Source organism: Cyprinus carpio, chromosome B18 (genome assembly GCF_018340385.1).
Source record: "Cyprinus carpio isolate SPL01 chromosome B18, ASM1834038v1, whole genome shotgun sequence".
In the NCBI taxonomy this organism is placed as follows: domain Eukaryota; kingdom Metazoa; phylum Chordata; class Actinopteri; order Cypriniformes; family Cyprinidae; genus Cyprinus; species Cyprinus carpio.
The window spans coordinates 12,237,325-12,257,630 of NC_056614.1; the positions used below are offsets into that span (position 1 = coordinate 12,237,325).

Below are 20,306 nucleotides of genomic sequence, written 5' to 3' on the forward strand. Positions count from 1 at the left end.
ATAATTCTACTCCCCATAAATAAAACACCTGATGCTGTCGGGAGCTGACCAATTTTGTGAAAATCAGCTCGAAAGGAGTAACAGCAGAATGAAGTTGCGATTGTAAGATGCAGTCTGTGAGACGCGCACGGGAGCATGACTTGACGCGCGACATTGCAGAAAATGTGCGTTCACAAATGTAACCTATTGATCCAAATATGGAAAGCACTTTCGAATTTAATAATATGAGGTTCTCTCCAGAGATGTTTTGCCACATTTCTTCAATTAAGGATGGTTGCTGCGTAGTATGGGTGTTTCTATTTGCCTGAACTTCTTCAAGTGAGTTACGGGGCAAACCGAAAATCCAGCTCTCTCCTTCACTACTGATACTGCGACTGTTCTTGTTTGTATGTGTGCATTCGCTGGCATTTTCCACATTTCTTTTTTCTCCCTTAAAAACAAATTAGTCCATTCTGATGCTCAATTTTACCGAACTAATGGCTGTTGATGACTATTTGAATTGAATTCTGCCAAAGTGCGCGCTTGTGTGTGTTCGTTAAATGCGGAACGTTATAGGTCTGCTCATGTCTGAAAATAATATATGAAAAACAAAATAATTTTACATAAAACATTAGGCTATAGCTTATATTTCTTTAGTACATTTTTAAATTAATGTAAAAACTAAAATGGATTGTAAAACTGAAAGTTATTTTTTAAATTTTGTTCAGCATGGTGGGCCGCATTTGAATTTGTGACGGGCCGCAGGTTGAGAACCACTGCCTTACATGTATGCATGACAATTCTTTACAACAACTCCCCCTAGTGGTACTTCTTAACCAACAGACTTTATCATTGAACACAACATATCCCTGTCTTGTCCTGTCTCCTGATGTAACAATTCACCCAAAAATGAACATTTGCTGAAAATAGTAGATGAGTTTGTTTCTTCATCGGAACAGATTTTTGAGGAATTTAGGATGAAAGTGAAAGTGATGTGTGGCCAAGTATGGTGTCCCATGCTTGGAATTTGTGCTCTGCATTTACCCCGTACAACCACCCCCTTACCTACAATCCCTGCCGGTACCAAGACTCGAACCCGTGACCTTTGAGTTACAATTCTGACCCTCTAACCATAAGGCCATGACTGCCCCTACGTGTTCTCCAATAGATCCTCTGCAAGTGAATGGGTGCCATCAGAATGTGAGTTCATACAGCTGATGAGAACAAATTGCAATAATCCAATGCCTTGTAAACAAGTGCATCAAGGCATTTTTAATTTAAACTGTCACTTTTGACAAAAACACCAGTCCATAATCTATAGTAAATCTTTCTTCAGTGAAAAAGTCTATCCCCTGTTATCTAAATTCACCAACACATTTTTTTAGAACCATTTTGGACTGTTTTTGCTTGTAAACAATGCTTGATCTGTGCATATTTCACTTCTTATTCATCCGAGACCACTTTTTCACTTCACAACAAGAGTTTAAAGTAAAAAATGTCTTGAATTTGCTATATAATAAACAAATTCAAGACATTTTTAACTTTAAACTGAATAAGAAGTGAAATATGCACAGTTCAATCATTATTTACAAGCAAAAACTGTTGGCGAATTTAGATGTGAGAGTTACAAGACACTGGATTATTGCAATTTGTTCTTATCAGCTTTATGAACTCTCATCCTGACGGCACCCATTCGCTGCATAGGATACCTTTAAAAATGAGAATTCAACAGTTTTAATTTCCATTCAGTATTTTATTTCATTATTTGCTTAGTTGGAACTAGTTCATTTGTAAAATCTTTGTTTGAAGGGACAAGAAATAAGTAACTTGAAGTGAAAAACTTACCTTAGAAAAAAACCTTTCGCCGATATCTTCGGACTGGAGAAGCGCATGTAGCCGACTTCAAATTTGCTGAGTTATTTAAGATGTTTCAAATGTACCCCTGTACCAACTGTACCCGGTCTACCCACACTGTTCTTTTCACTTTGCTAGACATTAATTGATGTACTGGGGTTGTGTGGATTATTGTGATGTTTTTATAACTTTTTGGATGCTCATTCTGACGGCACCCATTCAGTGCACACACAGGATCTACTGGCGAGCAAGTTATGTAACTTAATGCTAACTTCCAAATCTGTTCCGATAAAGAAACAAAATTATCAACATCTTGGATGGCATGGGGATAAGGGCATTTTCATCAAATTGTCATTTTCTGGTTATCTATTCCTCTAACATATTGAAATTGTTCATAGGTGATTGCTCCTTGTAGGCTACAATGTTGTTTATATGCTATATTGCCCATATTCCTCTCTAAGGTTTACAGCAGTAGCCTACTCTCTACAGAAATGTGCATTTTTATTATTTTATTACATATTATTTAGTTTATATAGTAATCTTCACTTTCATGAAAAACATACATTTAGTGAAGCAGCCTGTTTTAACTGGGAGAGATGCGAATAGTACAGATTTTATTTTATTTTTTAAAGTAGGCTACATACACGTCTGGGAGTGATTGCAGTGATCAGATATTTTATATGAATATCCAACAGATGGCGCTGAAGTTTTCGGAAATGTGTGCTCCTTAAAAGTGTCCCCCGAAACATAAACGATTCAAATAGTTCCGATGGTTCCGTGGTTCCCATGAGTTCTGAGGACAAATGCTTTATAAACATGTCAGCAAATTGAAGATTGCATTGAATATGCATATTTCTCTTCTGTAGAGTATGAGTACACACATAGTGGAAATTATCATGTGAGATCACAGGTGAACTTACATCGCCCTGTATCCTGACTTTCTGCTGGATTTTGCTGTGTCCTGTTTTTAGCTTAGCCAAAATTATGTTGTGTGGTATTTTTTCCCGACATAGCTTTCGACCAACAAACCACTGATCGGACAGTTATGGATTCCCTGACCTTTGAGTCTGAGATGGAGGCGGACGGACAGGGCAGTTATTCTCTGTTTCCCGCGCTGGACAGCATGAGCAGCCTGACTGGAGCCGCTGAGGGTCTGGATGCGTGAGTTTGTTAGGCAGAGAATCAATAAAAGCCTTATTTTAGGCACAGGCGCCAGAAAAGCTGTTATTGTGGAAAGACAGTTTTTTTGTTTTTTTAGGACATGCTACCACATGCTACCACGAAATAGATTGAAGTCCCATTAAAAAAAAGTACTATGGAGGAATGGTGGTAACATAGCACTAGCAGACATTTTAAGGCAATTTATGACGCATTTTAAGAGCTCACCGGATGAGTCTTGTTGGAAAGTGTCTGTTGTAACATACAGTACTGAGCCATAAAATTACATGATTTACAGTTCAGGTACAGGTTTTCACAAAAACAAATCTTATACAACAGCATTTCAGCCTTTGAAAAGGGATAAATAAAGCATCTAAATTATGTCAGTTTAAAACGTATAAATATTAATTAAGACTTATTGTTAAGATTTTTAGAAGGCACATTAATTTCTTTCTCATTTACAAGTCAATGTGTTTGGCTGCGTAAAAACATGAGTTGATATTTGCATTGATCTGACCACAAACAGCAAGAAAGGCTTGTTGGAAATGTACATTTATTCTCTGCCACGAAGTGAGACTCAATTTCAAGACTCCTCACTTTAGGAGTTTTTAAGGACCCGTGGGAGATCTGTATTTAAGATAGCCCATCGGGCAGAGTGGTGTTACATTTTGGTAGCCCAACTGGAAAACTCAATAGCCCAGGTACGTTGGGCTAGCCATTTTGCGAGCCCTGCCGTGTCACATAATGTATAAATCATTCAGTGCCACGATTATAATACCTTACAATTGAATGAAAAATGAAAATATGTAGTTTAAAGGGGTTATGTGATGTGATTTCAGTTTTTCCTTTCTCTTTGGAGGGTTACAAGCTCTTGGTGCGTAAAGAAGATCTGTAAAGTTGCAAAGACTAAAGTCTCAAATCCAAAGAGGTATTCTTTATAAAGGTTAAGACTCAGCCTGAAACGGCTCATTCTAACACGCCCCCACATCTCTATGTCACTTTGTGGGAATATTTGCATACCGCCGCCCAAATGTTCACTCAAAGAAAGAAGGCGTACCTTTTGTTCTCTCTGTATTTACAACACTGTTCCAGAACAGTCCAACCCAAATATTCTGACGTGTGCTGCACATTTTATGGAGGATGAGGACTATTTCCTGAACAAGCAGCCTGCAATGTGTCTGTGGCACAAAGGATGTTTCTACTGTCTGGTGCTTCTGACTCACAGCCTGGAAATACGTTTTTTTTTATATTTAAATAATTTGCCAATGATGATTCAAACGTGAGTTTTGAGCAATAGAGTAGGCTTGTTGTTTCTCCGATCACAAATGCAGACATGATTTTATGTTTATGCAGCGTGATACACAAAGCAATGCGTAAAAAGACAGTATACAGTATAAGTCATTATAATCAGTAATAATGTCCCCACTGGATGCAATAAATGCCTCGTTTGTAATTGGTTTTATTGGCTTTGTCTCGTCTAGTGATGTCCGGATCGCAGATGAATCTTTCTATTTAACCGGATCTTCTTAGTGAACCGGTCGAACCAGTTCACCAAATCTATCTGAATCATTTGAAACGGTTCGCGTCTCCAGTACACACTAATACACAAATTGCTTAAATTATTCAGTTTATAAACGTGCCTTACACTCCCTCTGACAAACCAGTATCCTGAGTTATTCAGTTACTCTTAACAGTACATTGACTGAACTGCTAAAAGAAAGAGATGATGGGATGTGCACGAGAAGAGCAGCTGGACTGAGTCTCGTGCTGCTGGCCTGGGAGACGGAATAATAGTGAGAGGCGTAACATCTCCGTCACACGCTTGAGGCATTCGACCAATCACAGCGCACTGGATAGCTGGCCAATCAGAGCACACCTCGCTGTTTTAGAACAATGAGCTTTGTAAAGATTAACGGGGCATAGAGGAGAAACAATAATGTACATTATATGGAAAATGTGTTTTTTTTAACCTTAAACCGGATAAAAACCTTGCATCACACCAAATACACAAAATAATGTTTTTTTTTTATCAACGTCATATGACCCCTTTAAATTTAAATTCTGTTAGTAACCTAAAATATACTTCACTGTCATTTCTATTGAAACTTAAATGCCATGTTTTTACATATTTTGCTCTTACACATTTGTAATGAATTTGTAAAATTTAGTACATGTAAAATATAATGCCAAAAAAAAGAAAACTAAAATTATTTTCAATACATTATAATCAGTAATTGGCATGTGCTGTAGTATGTCAGCACATCAAAATCAGTGTAATTCTTTAAAGTATTATTATTAAAATAGTGTGATAATTCACACAAAAATTAAAACTCTTTCATCATACTCAACCTCAAGTTGTTCCAAACCTGTATTCATTTCTTTCTTCGTAAAATAAGCTTTTTTTTTTCTTCTTCTTCTTTTTTTTTTCACATAACCTACATATTTTGAAGTACACTAATTTACAAGTGCACATTCAATATAATTAAAAGCACTTCTTTTTTTCACAAGACGTGTTATGAGTCTCACTGGGTTTGGTATGAATTAGTGTCATTTTATTACTATTGAAGTACTATAAATAATAGTTAAATTGATAACTGAGATTTCTCAGTAATGCAGTAGCAGTGTGTATGTATGTTGCCATATATGTGATACAGTATGGGATATATATTGTCATATACTTCTGCTCTTTTATCAGTGAAACCCCCGGTGAGGTTGCAGATAAACCGAATCTCACTTGGCTCGATGCTGCTCAGGTGAACATCTCCCTTAAAATAATGCTGTTGTTATATCACATACATTTCTTGTGATCAAATCAATGACTTTTCTGATTGTTTAAGATTGTTCTTGAAGAAGCTGGGCGGCCTATGCACATCAAGGAGATCAAGCAGCGGATCATTGATCGTGGACTGGTGCAGTCAAAGTAAAAAAAGCATTTTAAAACAATTTAATTTTCCTTTGGTTTATATCTTCAAAATTAAAACACCATGCACAAATGACAAGCTAATCAATGCTCCTGTAATTATTTCGCAGTGCAAAGTCAAGCCTCGAGGCAGTCATGTATCGAGAGGTGAGACTCGAAGTCTGGCCCAGTTAGTCTCGAAGTCATGCCGATACCTGGCAGTCATGTACCATTTTTACATTTTATGTTTTCCATTCAGTACCAGTAATGTGTTTAATTTAAGTGCATGATTTCATTTGTATTTGTCTTTCATATTTACCTTCAAAAAGTTTTAGAATGACTAATATAGGAAAAAGGGGTGAAGTCAGAGCAGTCTGCCGCTAACAGAGTCTACATGAGAAGTAGCCTACAGCATTTGCTTTAGTTTTACAGTGTGTTACAGACACAGAAAGGAAGCAGACGCTTCAAGAGGATTGAAAGCAGAAATGGAGTTTTTGCCCTGTTGGTAAGTCGATAAGCACATGTCAGTTAGCTGTCAGTGTTTAGCAACAGTTTGTATCAGGAAAGGTGCCACATTGTGTTGTTGTTGTTTATTTTTTGCTGCTTTTTAGAAAACTTTCCAATCATCATTTTCTTTTTTATATATGTTTTTTGCAGTCTGCATCAAACAATGACAAACATCATGATCTAATTTTTTTTTTTTTTTTTTGTCAACTTTGGTCAACACGTGGTGAAGTGTGTGGTTTGCCACAGTTGTTAAACATTTATTTTCAATAAAGAAATTTCAGCACACAGTCCAGTGGTTGGCACACTGGACCATAAAAACAAACAGAGCTGCCATGTTTATACTTCTCATGAACAGCTCATTTATAATGGCCTTACTTTGAACAACATACTCGAAGGACACACTTTTAATTATTCCATGGTCTGTCTGAATACTGGATCCTGATTGGCTGACATGTATGCAGTAAAACCGTTTAATGCACAGGTAGTTCCAAGTCAGTTTAATTACCGTTCTATATTAATGAGCTGTTTTAATTGATGCACACAAACACGCACACAGAGAGAGAGAGAGGTCAGAGATCACAGATTGCGTTACGCACACACACAAACTTGTTAATGCTTCCCTGCAATTTTTATCAATAAAATAGCCTATGCTAGATCGCTACATTATATACCTCAGCAACAGGTGGTAAAATCACAGTTTTTGAAGTACTTAATAGTTTGTAGAGAGAGACACGCAGGTAACACACACACAACTGTCATCTCTCTCTCTCTCTCTCTCTCTCTCCCCCCCTCTCTCTCTTGAAAATTATTTTTTTTCTCTGTTGTATCAATGTGTGTAAAACTGATTATTTGTAACTCACATATGCAGACTGATGAAGAGAGACAGAATGCATTGCATGCATTCTCTGCCGCGGCAACCTACTCCAGTTCGGGCTCCGGTTCGTCCATGGGACCCCTGCCTTCCCCGACGAGTCACTCTGAATCCAGGCCTAAAGTCAGGAAGGGTCCTCGCAAGAACCAAAATGAGAAGTACCGGCTGAAGTACATGCGTCTGCGCAAAGCTGCCCGTGCTATGATATTTGTAAGTAAAACTGATTTCAGTTTTTATACCAAAAACATAGTTTAAATATATAATTGCCTACTTTCGACATTATCATGATAAGCATCTCTGAATTGGTGCCCATTATTTCACAGGAAAATGCAGCCCTGTATGATGAGATTGCTCACCTGGAAGAGAAGTTTGTTCGGGCAAAAGAAGAAAGGAGGTACATCCACGTTCAGTTATCTTTATTACAAAATATACTTGATTGAAAATCAAATTACTTAATCATGTTTTTTTTAAAAGAAGATGCTGTAGTGAAAATCAGAGGAGTTCAGTCTTTTTTTTCCCCCAAAAGAAACTAATACTTTTATTGACGTGAATAAAAGTGACTGTGAAGACATTTATAGTGTAACAAACTATTTCTATTTACAATAAATGCTGTTGTTTTGAACTTTCACCTGAAAAAAAAAAAAAATCCTGAAAAAAAGTATCAGTTCCCACAAAAATATTCAACTACTCAACTGTTTCCAACATAGATACTAATAGCAATGTTTATTCAGGAACCGGTTCAGCATATTAGAATGATTTTTGAAGATTAGAATGATGTGTTACTCTTAAGTTGTTAAACTATTTTATTAATAAAATCAGAACAGTACAGACAACAGTGTGCGAGTGTGTGTCTACTGCATGTGTGTGCGTTTGTGAGAGAGAGAGCTTGAGAGAAGAGTGTGTGTGATTATTTGCTTGCTCAGTGTCGTTGTGGCTAGTTATATAGACATGTAATGTGGTCAAGACCTACCAGGAACTTTTTTAGCTGTAGGTTTCTTCTTGGATTTTTTCCAGCTGTGGTGGCAGGACTCAGAACTCTGAATTAAATTTATTTTAACTAAAAAAGACAAGTAGTAAAAAGTAATTAATAAAATAAGAACAGTTACATAAATGACAAGCAATAGCGCAAACAAAAACAATAAGAGAGTAATCTAATAATTATAATTAATGATCAGTAATCTAATCATCTTTAGTTGCATTCCCGACTCCTAAGATACAGTCAACTTGCTCTCTCACTCTGTTTCTTCAGATTCCTGCTGAAGTCTTTGTTGCAGTATCAGTCTCTGGCTGAAGGAGAGTCTGTCCCGACTCCCAGCTGCAGCACACATACACCTGTCGCATTGAGCTCCAGTACACCAGGGGGCGCTGTTCTTCCAGGGAGTCACAGCCAGGCCACTGGACTCTCAGGATCTGAAGACAGCCTTTTGAAGAAACCCAAAAAAGAAAGAAAAGAGAGGGGAAGAGAGAATGGCAGGGAAGAACGTGAGTGTTTTTTTTTTTTTTACATGTATCTGCATTTAAAAACTACAGATTCAGTGCAATTCTATTTGCTAAACCCTTAGTCATGAAGAAGATTTGTAAGAAAAGGAAGATTACAGAAGGAGGAGTACGCAAGCTTGTGCAGCCCATCTCCCTGGACTCTTCAGGGCGGCCGGTCTTTCCCATCGTGCTTGGTGGACTCACTGTGTACAGCCTAGGAGAGGTCAGAAACTCACCCAGCTCTAATGGGATATTGTAAAGGTCATAACTGTTGTTTACTTCACAGTGAGGCAGCAGTCTTTAATAAATATTTATATATTAGCAGTTTTTAAGAGTGAAATTGTTGCTGAAGAAGAGCTCATAAGTTTGTGTTTTGATCATAGATCATCACAGACAGAGCTCTGTTTCATGATGAAACTGCTATCTATCCTGTGGGGTTCTGCAGCACAAGAGTTTTCGCCAGCATGAAGAACCCTGATCAGAAGAGTCTCTACACCTGCCAAATCAAAGATGGTGGTCAAGGACCACAGGTGCACATCAGTGTTCAGTATCAGTGTTTCCCATTCATTAACCGAAAATATATTTATACTCCTCATTATAACATAAAAGGTCTTTAACATTGTATTTCGTGCCATTGCTTTCGCAAAGTGTCAGTCAAACGAACCAAGTGTAATATCCCTTTAACTAAATAACTTTATCCCTTCATCAAGCCTGTTTGCGCTGTGTGTTTCAAAGCCAAGCGCACACTTTGTGCACGCGATCGGCTCGTGATATGGTGTTAACTGCGTCTCAGAGCTGCTCCTTTCACAGTAAATGCAGCGTGATATCATGTTAACGTTACTTAAAGAGACCAATTATACAATTATTCATATCTTTATTATTCATATTCCTATGGAAAGTAGTGCATTGTCACAGGTTTGACTGCGAGTGCGTGCACCGAGAGACATAACAGACTCATAAGGCTTTATACCTTTATGAAATCGGGCATCGCTCATTTTGTAACAAATTCTATTACAAACAACAATTATAATAGAACATAATAATAATAATAATAATAATAATGTTATTCTCAAGAATGAAAATGCATCTTACTGTGGCTTACTTGTTAGTGGGCTGTAAGGTCTCAAATACATTGCTGTATACTCATGTATAGTTGACATGATGCTGACACTTTGGGTGGTTTGACCAGGGGTTTCAAAGGGGTGGAAAATTTCCAAAGCTTCCAAAGCTCTGGTATGTTTTCCTGAAATATACTGAAATTTTTCCACCTTTCACAACCCTTGGTTTGACGTGCTATATTCTAATTAAAAACATCAGTGCTTGTACTTATGGCAGTAAATGCTGTGAAATAACCCTGGTTATGAAGTTGTCTGTAATCCTTTACAGCAGAAATTGACTATATGGACTAAACAAAAACTTACATCTTTTTTTTTCTTGTAATATTTAGTTTGAGATTGCACCAGAGGATGACCCACAGAATGCAATAGTGGCCTCATCAGGCCTCACCTGCCATGCAAACCTGCTCAAAGCCATTGCTGCCCGGAGGTAAAGTCGTGTAGAATTACTCAGTTCACTTAAAAACAATTTCCCCCAAAGCCATTTAAAAATTCACAGCATAAATGTCCTGTGTTTTCATCAGATCTTTATTTATTTTAATCTCCCCCAAATCAACATTGTAATGAAATATACTGTGTGTGTGTGTGTGTTTTTTTTTATGTTTTTGAAAGATCTGCTCACCAAGCCTGCATTTATTTGATCCAAAATCCAGTGATCCAAAGGCAGTAATATTGTGAAATATATATATTTTTTTCTATTTAAAATAAATGCTTTCTACTTTAATATAGTTTAAAGTGTAATTATTCCTGTGATCAAAGCTACATTTTCAGCATCATTACTTCAGTCTTCAGTGTCACATGATCCTTCAGAAATCATTCTAATATGCATATTTGCATGATACAAAAGATTTCTATTCCTGATAAATGCTTTTCTTCTGAACTTTCTATTCATCAAAGAGACCTGAAAAAAAAATCTACTCAGCTGTTTTCAACATAATAATAATAATAATAAATGTTTTTGAGCAGCAAATCAGAATATTAGTGATTTCTGAAATATCATTTGACTGGAGTAATTATGATAAAACTCAGCTTTGAAATCGCAGGATTAAATTACATATGAAAATATAATCAAATAGAAAACAGTTATTTTAAATAGTAAAAATATCTCTAAATTTTTACTGTATTTGCTGTACTTTGGATCAAATAAATGCAGGCTTGGTGAGCAGAAGAGACTTACTGTTCAAAACATTTGATTGGTAGTGTATATATCAGTAAGATATCTTTCATTTTATTAATTTTTAATAAATAAATGTTAATTGAAAAATGTTGAATGTTAAAATGACCCTGCATGGTTTCTCTTATTCTAGGGGCAAATCTTTGACCAACATTATCCCATCGGGAGCAGACTTTTTTGGGTTTTCTCACCCCACCATTCAGAACCTGATCCAGAGCTGTCCTGGGGCTCGTAAATGCACCAAGTGAGTAGCAGCAATGTCGTAGTTATGCCATCGGTTAAGTCATGAAGTTACCAAAAAGGCGATTTTAGCTGCCTTAAAACTGCATGTCTGTATTTATGTATTTGGTATACGAGTCACATTTCTTTGTCTCTGAAATGCAGTGGTTTTCCAAACTGTCCTGGAGCAGCCCAGCACTGTCTCCCTCATCTAACACACCTGATTCAACTCATTAGTAGAGACTTTAAGTCCTGAAGTGGGTCAGAATAGGTAAAGAGAGATGCGTGTCAGATGCACGTCATGTTCAGCAGCGGCAGCTCTTAAAGGAATAGCAGCCAGATAACCTAATAACCAGCTGCTGTGATGTTTGTTAATCAAAGATCAAAAGAAAAAAAGAGGAAATCAATAACTTTTGAAGCTTTAAAGATTCATCTATATATAATTTATAATTTAGTGTTTGATAACTCTATTAAACATCAGTGATACTGGCCTTCAGTCATAAAGATGCCATAATACAAATATTTAAAAATATGTCTTTATGTTGTTTCTACATTAATTTCTACATTAAAATTATTGCAGTGTAAAAGTATTTTTACATTTTAATGTTAGGTGGGATTAATCCCAATTAATTTCAGAAAAAAATGTGCAATTAATTAGTTTTTTTTTAATCGATTGAAAGCACTAATATATAGATATAGATATACAGGATGGATAGATAGATATATACACCATGGTCTGTCTGAATACTCAGTTCAGATTGGCTGGCATGCATGCATTAAAACCTTTTAATGCACAGGTAGTTCCAGGTCATTTTAATCACATTCTATATTAAAGGGATACTCCACCCCAAAATGAAAATTTTGTCATGAACCACTTACCTCCATGTCATTTCAAACCCGCAAAAGCTTCGTTCGTCTTCGGAACACAATTTAAGATATTTTGGATGAAAAACCGGGAGGCCTGTGACTGTCCCATAGACTGCCAAGTAAATAACAGTGTCAAGGTCCATGAAAGGTATGAAAGTCATCGTCAGAATACTCCATTTGCCATCAAATGTGCAATCTGGGTTATATGAAGCGACGGGAACACTTTTTGTTAGCGAAGAAAACAAAAATAACGACTTTATTCAACAATTCCTTTGTCAACGGTCTCCTCTGTGTCTCTCCATGCTGTGTATGCTCTTCTGTATCATCCGCGCCACAAGGATGCGCTGTTTCTACATGTATTTAGCTTTGATTTAATAGAAAACAGACTATTGACACTGACACTGTTATTTACTTGGAGGTCTATGGGACAGTCACAGGCCTCCCGGTTTTCATCCAAAATATCTTAAATTGTGTTCTGAAGACGAACAAAGCTTTTACGGGTTTGGAACGACATGGGGGTATGTGAATAATGACAAAATTTTCATTTTGGGGTGGAGTATTCCTTTAATGTACTGCTTTAATTGATACACACAAACCCACACATCACTCGCGTGCGCACATACACACACACTCACACACAGAGAGAGGTTGGAAATTGCATTCACAGATTGCTGCGCACACACAAACTTGTTGTCAATGCTGCCCCACGACTTCTATTCATAAAATAGCCTAGATACACTGTTTCTGAAGTACAGCTTCTTTAGAGAGAAGCGCAAGCACAGGTATGCTCACACAACTGTCATCCCTCGCTCTCTCGATAATTAATTCAAATAAATGCTATAGTTCATTCAAATAAATGTGATCTTACGGCACTGTCTCTGCGTCACTCTGTGTCTGATTTGTAGCGGGCAGAATGCTAGCACTAATGAGCCGTAACTGATGAAAATAACCGTCATTTTTAAACTTGTGGTCAAATTTTGCACTGAAAACATTATTAACAGCTTTAACGTGTCAGTGCTGGCAAATGGCCATGGCATACGCTGGATAATGCATGGTTTCACGTCGGGTGCTTATTGGCCTTCATGTCATGCATTAAAATTATTTAATGCACAGCTAGCCATGCATTGTCCCTTTTATATATATATATATATATATATATATATATATATATATATATATATATATATATATATATATATATAAAATGTATGTGTGTGTGTGTGTTATATATATATATATATATATATATATATATATATATATATATATATATATATATATATATATATATATATATAGGTTAAAAACATCTGCAGTTTTACAAAAATGGAAAACAATGTGCCTGAGGTACTTGTAACACTGATTCCAAGTGTCCTGAAAGGATGGGCAATGGAATTTATTTTATTCAGTGTCATAAACCCAACCAAAATAGAGCAGAATGTCCCTAAACATTCAACCCCAATCCCAACAAAGATGAAAATGTTCATTTTCTGGTTGTCTTACTCTCACTGAGTTACAGTTGTCATCTGCTCAAGCAGAACGTTAGCAGGGTATCTTTGGCTAAATCTAGTTAACGTTAAAGTTAGTGAGTCCATGCTGACGTTCAGACCTAAATAGCAACGTGTTCTCACGTCATGTACAGTGTAGGTCAAAAACTGATAAATGAAGGTCTACATTTCAATGCCTCTCCATATAACACTGGTTAAATGTAAATTAATTTTATCTTACACTGCGGTACGTGAACAGTGTTGATCCGGGATGTTGTCATTGCAATCGTGACAACTGTAACACGGGGTTTCTTCTGTTTCCATTATGATCTGTATTTTACATATTTATTTTAAAATCTTTTATATTTCCCTCCATGGCATATTTAAGTCCCTCTTGAAGGGGGGCAGGGCTTACCGATAAGTCAATCGGGCTGGTTTTGTTTTGCAGACCTGACAACTAGTAAAAAGCGAGAGAAGACTTTACATTGTTGTTTTGTTTGTTTATGCAGCTGTCTGCGGTGAGGCAGCTGCCACTTCAACACATTCTCACTCCCCAACTCATCACACATTGAGGCTTGGTCAGGACTCTTTGGCGTCACTTTTTGATGCACAGGGTCCCCCTTTGGTGTCAGTTTTCGACATGCAGTGTACTCCATTGCTTTAAATATGAAGCTTTGACGTCAATATGCAGACACAAAGGCCATGAGAATTTTATGGCTATGATTAAACCCCTACCCCCTACCCCCAAACCTATAAACAGATAAACAGGATTAATCACTGTCTCCGTCCGCCATAAAGCTCAGATTCTGTGTGCGGTCTGTTCACTAATTAAAAAATTGCTGCCAGAAGAAGCCTTTTGTTATTAAAGTTATGTTTGCTGGTTCCCACCTCCTTGTTCCCAGAGTCTTGAGTCATGGTTGCGACCCAGGGTTTGAAAAACTTTGTTTTTGATCATAACAATGTCCATAACAGTTTAGATCATAATTTATTAATAAGAGGGGCCACTGTAAAAAATGTCAATTAAGTATCATTTTGCTCCACTACTTTAGTTATCAGTGGGTGCGTTTCGAAGTTTGTCGGCCTGGTGATGGGCAGGTGGCGCATGGACTTTCAGAAGATGATGCATCTGTGAACTTTGAGTCCTTTCAGCGAGTGCAAAGCTGTGAGGAGAGCCTGGCCAGTCAGAACCTTACAACAGAACACAGCAGCACAGGTCAGACAATTACCACACACCACAACCAAAGGTTTTTGCATAATTATATTATTGCTGTTTATTTATATAGTGCTTTATACAATACAGATAGTTTCAAAGCAGCTTCATATTAATAAACAGAAAAATTACAGAGTTGTTAATGTTGTAAAATTCATCAATTATAAAACCAGTTCATTTTCAGCTGTAAAGCTGCTCTACAGAACACAGTCATTTTTCAGATCAAATTATTTCAGTGTTGTTTCAGTTAAGTTCAGTAACTGTCATTGTTGCAAAGTTCAAATGAAACAAGCTATTCAATTCCGCTATAAGCACCTCTACAGAGGATGGTGGTGTCATTGTCCAGCTCAGTTCTGTTCAAATCTGCTCATCCAAGAATGCTGTTAAATCTAAATATTACTGAATAATAATTGGGTCATTCCGTGTCAACCAGAGGACCCTGCCTTAAATTTGATTGATTTATTTTATTTTATTTTTTCTGAAGAAAAGATGAACATGTAGTGATAAAAGCCAAAATATTAAATTTCATGGATGAATATTTATTGAGTAAAAATGGGGTTAAAACTGATTTTGGAAAGAAGACAGTATCATCATGTTATTTTTACACAGATATTGGTATGTCTGTTAGTTAAATCTGTTGGCTTCAGCAATCTTTGTTGTATTATATGCCAATGGTGACCATTCAAACATGCTCATGTATGTGCACACAAACATCAGGCAGGTTCAGAGTCTCGGCCTATTGTGCAGCAGCACAGGCATTTATAAATCAGGACCCATTAGTACATGGCTGCAGTGATTAGCTAGTTAGTATACAGACCAATAGGCAGCTAATTAAGAAAAAAACAGGACTGAACAAATGATGTTAAAGCAGGGGTGTCAAACTCAGTTACTGGAGGTCCTTAGCCCTGCAGAGTTTAGTTCTAACCCTGCTCCAGCACACATATCATGTAGTTTTCAAATAAGCCTAAATGATTAGATTAGCTGGATCAGGTGTGTTTAATTAGGGTTATATCTAAACTGTGCAGGACTGTGGCCCTCCAGGAACTGAGTTTGACACCCTTGAGTTAAAGGCATATTAGAAAAGTAAACAAAAAGAATATGTACAATGACAAATAAACTTCAATACACTGACAACAAGAAAGAATCTTTGATACAAGTACTACCAAGCTAAAGTTAGCATTTTCCAAGATCTCCTACTGCACCTTTAAGACTCAGTTTAAGATATCATTAATACTACTTGATTAAAAGTTTCCCCATGTTTGAATGGTCACCATTGTCACATAATACAACAAAGACTACTGAAGCAAACAGATTTTACGACCAGACCTACCAATCTCTGTGTAAAAATAATCTTATGATGCTGCCATCTTTCTGAAGTCATTTTTACTTGCTTGTAATTGGGAAGTTTGTAGTGATAAGTGATAGTGTATAACTACATTCAATAAATATTCATCCATTACATTTAATGTTTTGGTTTTCATCACTATACGTGTCTGTCTGTCTTCAGAAAAAAAAAAAAATATATATATATATTAGCAAAAACCAAAATTTGAGCTGGGGAAGTTTTTGAGGTTTGATAGATTTTACATGGAATGACCCAATTGTCTTTTAAACCCCAAGTTAAAATGCAAGCTGTAACCATAATAATTAAATTGATTGGATTTTAAGAAGGAAATAATTAAATGAAGTTGTTTTCTTTTACAGTGCGACCACAACAGCCTAACATCTCGTCTCACCGTTTGAGCTCTTCATCTTCTCTCTCCAACACTTGAGCTCATTCAAACACTTTTATCTAACAGTGAGCTCAAACTAAGCATAGGTTTCAAACTGATTCATGTACAGATGGGCCCTGTTTATAGAAATGCAACTAAAGAGCTCAGATCTGCATTATGAAACACATTATGCTGGATGCATCCTGCATGCCGCAGTACAGAGTCATTTTAGACTATTCTTTACATGATTAAAAAAAGCTAAATCCTTATGTCTGTTGATATTCTTTGTACTGTTAATGTGTGTTAATAAAGTGTGATCATAGTCTTTGCTGTGAAATACTTCAGTTAAAACCAACATAAAAATGGTGGACTAAATCAACCCTTAAGCTTTTAGTATTATAGTTTAAGATTTCAACTTGTTTTGCCAGTTCTGTAGAGCTCAAAGTCTCCTTCTGAAGCTACCCAATACAATAAGAAAAACCCTTACGGCTTTAATCTTTCATTATGTAGGTCATTCCACGTATGTGATGAGACGGCTTTGTACCTTGAGAGCAGTTCTCCTCGAATAACACATTTAATAAAGAAATCTTGACATGACATCTATCTTGGTATTTGTAATGTAGTGTCATTCTTTGGTAAATGTGAGTAATATTTCAGAATGTATTTAAAGTTTCACACCCTGACAGACATGCTTTTATCTTGTGGGAATGAGAAGGAAATGTATTATGATCTTTTAAGGTTAAAATACCTCAGCCATCCACTAAATGTCACTGTGGAGCCGTGAAATACAGATGCCTCACTGACAGTAACTACAGCACAAATGCTCACACATTAAATGCTTATTAAATAGAAGATAAATGTACCTTATAAATCCATTTTCACAAAGTGTTCATATAGTGTGTTATTATTTCTGCATTGTCAGTTATGTGCATATATGCATTAATTGTAAGTTTTTGGCAGTTGCTTCACATCTTGCTGTTGTTTTCAGTTTTGAATGCTACATTTTTTGCTCACTCTTCATGTTTTTAATGCTTTTTCCTGGTCTTATTGTCAGTTATTCATCAGTACACACTATCCCAAAGACAAAAAAGCATGCTCTGCCTCTGAGGACAGTTTATTTTTGGCTGACATCTCCATTTCAGGATGCATGAGATAAAGCTGCACCCTACCTTATTTTAAATTGAATATCCTGTTTTACTCAGAAAGTGTCATGTTCTGGGACAATTAGTTGCATATGCTGCAAATTCAAAAGCAAAGGAAGACAAAACTCTTTAAAAATCTCAATCAATAGAACTGTAAAATTGCTTTTCTGTTGTTGACCTAACGTGATACTTTCAGGGTTTGAAATAAACTTTACCGTTCTTTCAGAACTTATGCTCAACCAGATTTTCAAAATCACGGCTTAGATTACTTTTTTTATTATTATTATTATTATTACTAAGTCTGATTCTGAAACACTTTGAATGGCTTTCAGTTTTACAATAAATCATTGTTTGTGGATAGGATGAAAATAAAATTGATATTAAAAAAAAGATTCTCAGTGACTTCTCTTATAAAATGACATTTATTTTATTGTAATTTTTAAATATGGCTTATTCCAAAATGAATGTATAGTGGCAAACACATTATACATTGAAAAACATCAACATACTGAACTCAGCGTATTGAAGCCCCTTCTTCATTTAAAAGCTTTCCATTGTTGTATGGTTTGTTATGATATGACAATATTTGACCGAGATGCAACTATTTGAGAATCTGGAATCTGAGGGTGCAAAACAATCTAAATATTGAGTAAATCACATTTGAAGTTGTCCATATGAAGATCTCAGCAATGCATATTACTAATCAAAAATTATGTTTTGATATATTTACGGTAGGAAATTTACAAAATATCTTCATGGAATATGATCTTTACTTAATATCCTAATGATTTTTGGCATAAAAGAAAAATCTATAATTTTGACCCATACAGTATATTGTTGATTATTGCTACAAATACCTGTGCTACTTAAGACTGGTTTTGTGCTCCAGGGTCACATTTATTCTTTGTTATGCTGATGTTGGAAGCCTCTGGCTGGAAAATATAATTTATGAATCATAACCCACTAAACTGGCTTGAGTGTTCATATGTGTTACCAGACATTATTTCACATTCTGGATACTATACTGTCAGATTCTACTATTCTGCTTTTGTCACTGTGGTTTGCCACATCGTTGTCTCTTTAAGGGAACCTAACCAAACACCCTGTGTCACTGTAACCTCACCCTGTTAAAGACAATTGACAGCTAAGACAGGAAAGACTAATTCAGATGCTGACCTGCTGGTCTTGAGTACAATATGCAGTCAATGAGGGGAGGGCTGGGTATCCTGTGACACAGCAGGTGTGGAGGGAGGGGGTCCCTGCTTCATCACTGTCACTGTGTGGATGACAGTGTGCTCATTTATGTGTTTTAAGAGAACTGAACTTCCTACATTTCCTCACGGACGGGTGGGAACAGGAAGGCAATAGTTATATCCGCCCATTCCCTGTCTGTAAGAGGTCAAAGTTCGCATTTGTCATACCCACGAGTCTGGCACTCTCACTCTCTGCTGACCTCCGACTCACTTTCCCTATATGCTAATATAATGCATATTAGTATACACTTTATGTCTGTTTCCTTTTCACCTAGGTGAGAAGTGAGGTTAGTGAATTGCTAGTTTGGACCTATTTGCAAAAACAAATGCATAAATACGTAGTGATTGTTTTTTTAACTGTTTCACAAAGTGTTAGACCATTTGACTGTTTACTTTGTTTAGTGATAAAATTGAGCACGATAATTTAAAAGAGAAACATGAAAATAAAATGTAAAATCACTAGTTTAAAGTAGTGATAAGTGAGATGTATAACTATATTAAAGTATTATTTTTGGAGTTCTGTTAAAACTAAATATTTACATTTGCCCTTGCAAAACTAACTTTTTATTTCATGTAGATTTAAAAATAAGTATATGTCATCATGATTGAAATCTTTCTGTGATTTCAAAATTTTCTTTGATATTGAAAGATTGTTTTATTTAAACAGGCAATTGCTTTTGTTTTTTTTTTAGTTTAAATACTAAGAATGTATGTATTCATATATAGCAAAATTAATTTTGTTTTTTATTTTGGCTTAGATACTTAAACTTTAAATTTAATTTAAGGAGCACATTTGAGTGATTGATCCATAAACAGTTCATTGAATTTAACGATCCAAACAAATTATTTTGTTAAATCAGACGTACTAATGCTAAGTAGCAGGCTTGAACAAAGAAAAGAAAAAATCTGTCTACAAAATAAAATAATTCACACTATAATATTGGAGCTAGTGAACATGAACATGAACACTGACTCACTGACAGACACAGTAAACTGCTGTTAGGAGCAGGACGCTCTGTGACCAAATTTCCTTTTATTTACTTCACACAGCTTACCAAATGGCAATTAGACAGTAAGGAAGCATCAGTAATACAGAACAAGATTACCAAACACAAACACCCCCTGATATACCAAATGCTGTACAATACCGTTAATGCATACACGCACAGAAACACATGCTTTGGTTGATAAATGCACTTTAATTACAATTTTTGATCTTGCGGCAAATACCATCTTGAGTGGAAATAGTGAAACCAGGAAATTAAAATGGCGATATTTTGCAAGGAGTCGGCATACAAAAATGGCAAAAATTATGTACATAATATGTACAATGGCGCTATATACATCTAAATAAAATATAAAAATCATACATCTTGTACA

At 36.1% G+C, this 20,306-nt stretch overlaps 1 protein-coding gene across 3 annotated transcripts; it reads left to right on the forward strand.

The window, feature by feature from the left end:
- The first annotated feature begins 2,592 nt into the window (after nucleotides 1-2,592).
- Nucleotides 2,593-17,130, forward strand: LOC109109000 (transforming growth factor beta regulator 1-like). Of its 3 annotated transcripts, none has more exons than XM_042743851.1 (15): nucleotides 2,593-2,731; nucleotides 2,847-2,994; nucleotides 5,687-5,744; nucleotides 5,829-5,911; nucleotides 6,022-6,058; nucleotides 6,333-6,395; nucleotides 7,266-7,478; nucleotides 7,592-7,662; nucleotides 8,518-8,750; nucleotides 8,831-8,970; nucleotides 9,131-9,277; nucleotides 10,195-10,292; nucleotides 11,170-11,280; nucleotides 14,659-14,822; nucleotides 16,524-17,130. In XM_042743851.1, the coding sequence occupies exons 2-15, from the start codon at nucleotides 2,879-2,881 to the stop codon at nucleotides 16,589-16,591; spliced, it is 1,602 nt and encodes a 533-aa protein (XP_042599785.1). In that variant the 5' UTR covers nucleotides 2,593-2,731; nucleotides 2,847-2,878; the 3' UTR covers nucleotides 16,592-17,130. The 3 variants fall into 3 exon arrangements, with proteins under 3 accessions (XP_042599785.1, XP_042599784.1, XP_042599786.1); XM_042743850.1 differs by having other exon boundaries at nucleotides 2,594-2,743; XM_042743852.1 differs by lacking the exon at nucleotides 6,333-6,395 and having other exon boundaries at nucleotides 2,599-2,743.
- Nucleotides 17,131-20,306: the final 3,176 nt, after the last annotated feature.

Coding starts and splice junctions, on each gene's coding strand:
- LOC109109000 (XM_042743851.1), top strand. CDS start 2,879: ATGGATTCCCTGACCTTTGAGTCTGAGATGGAGGCGGACGGACAGGGC. Junction 5,912..6,021: donor CGTGGACTGGTGCAGTCAAA/GTAAAAAAAGCA, acceptor ATTATTTCGCAG/TGCAAAGTCAAGCCTCGAGG. Junction 8,751..8,830: donor AGAGAATGGCAGGGAAGAAC/GTGAGTGTTTTT, acceptor CTAAACCCTTAG/TCATGAAGAAGATTTGTAAG.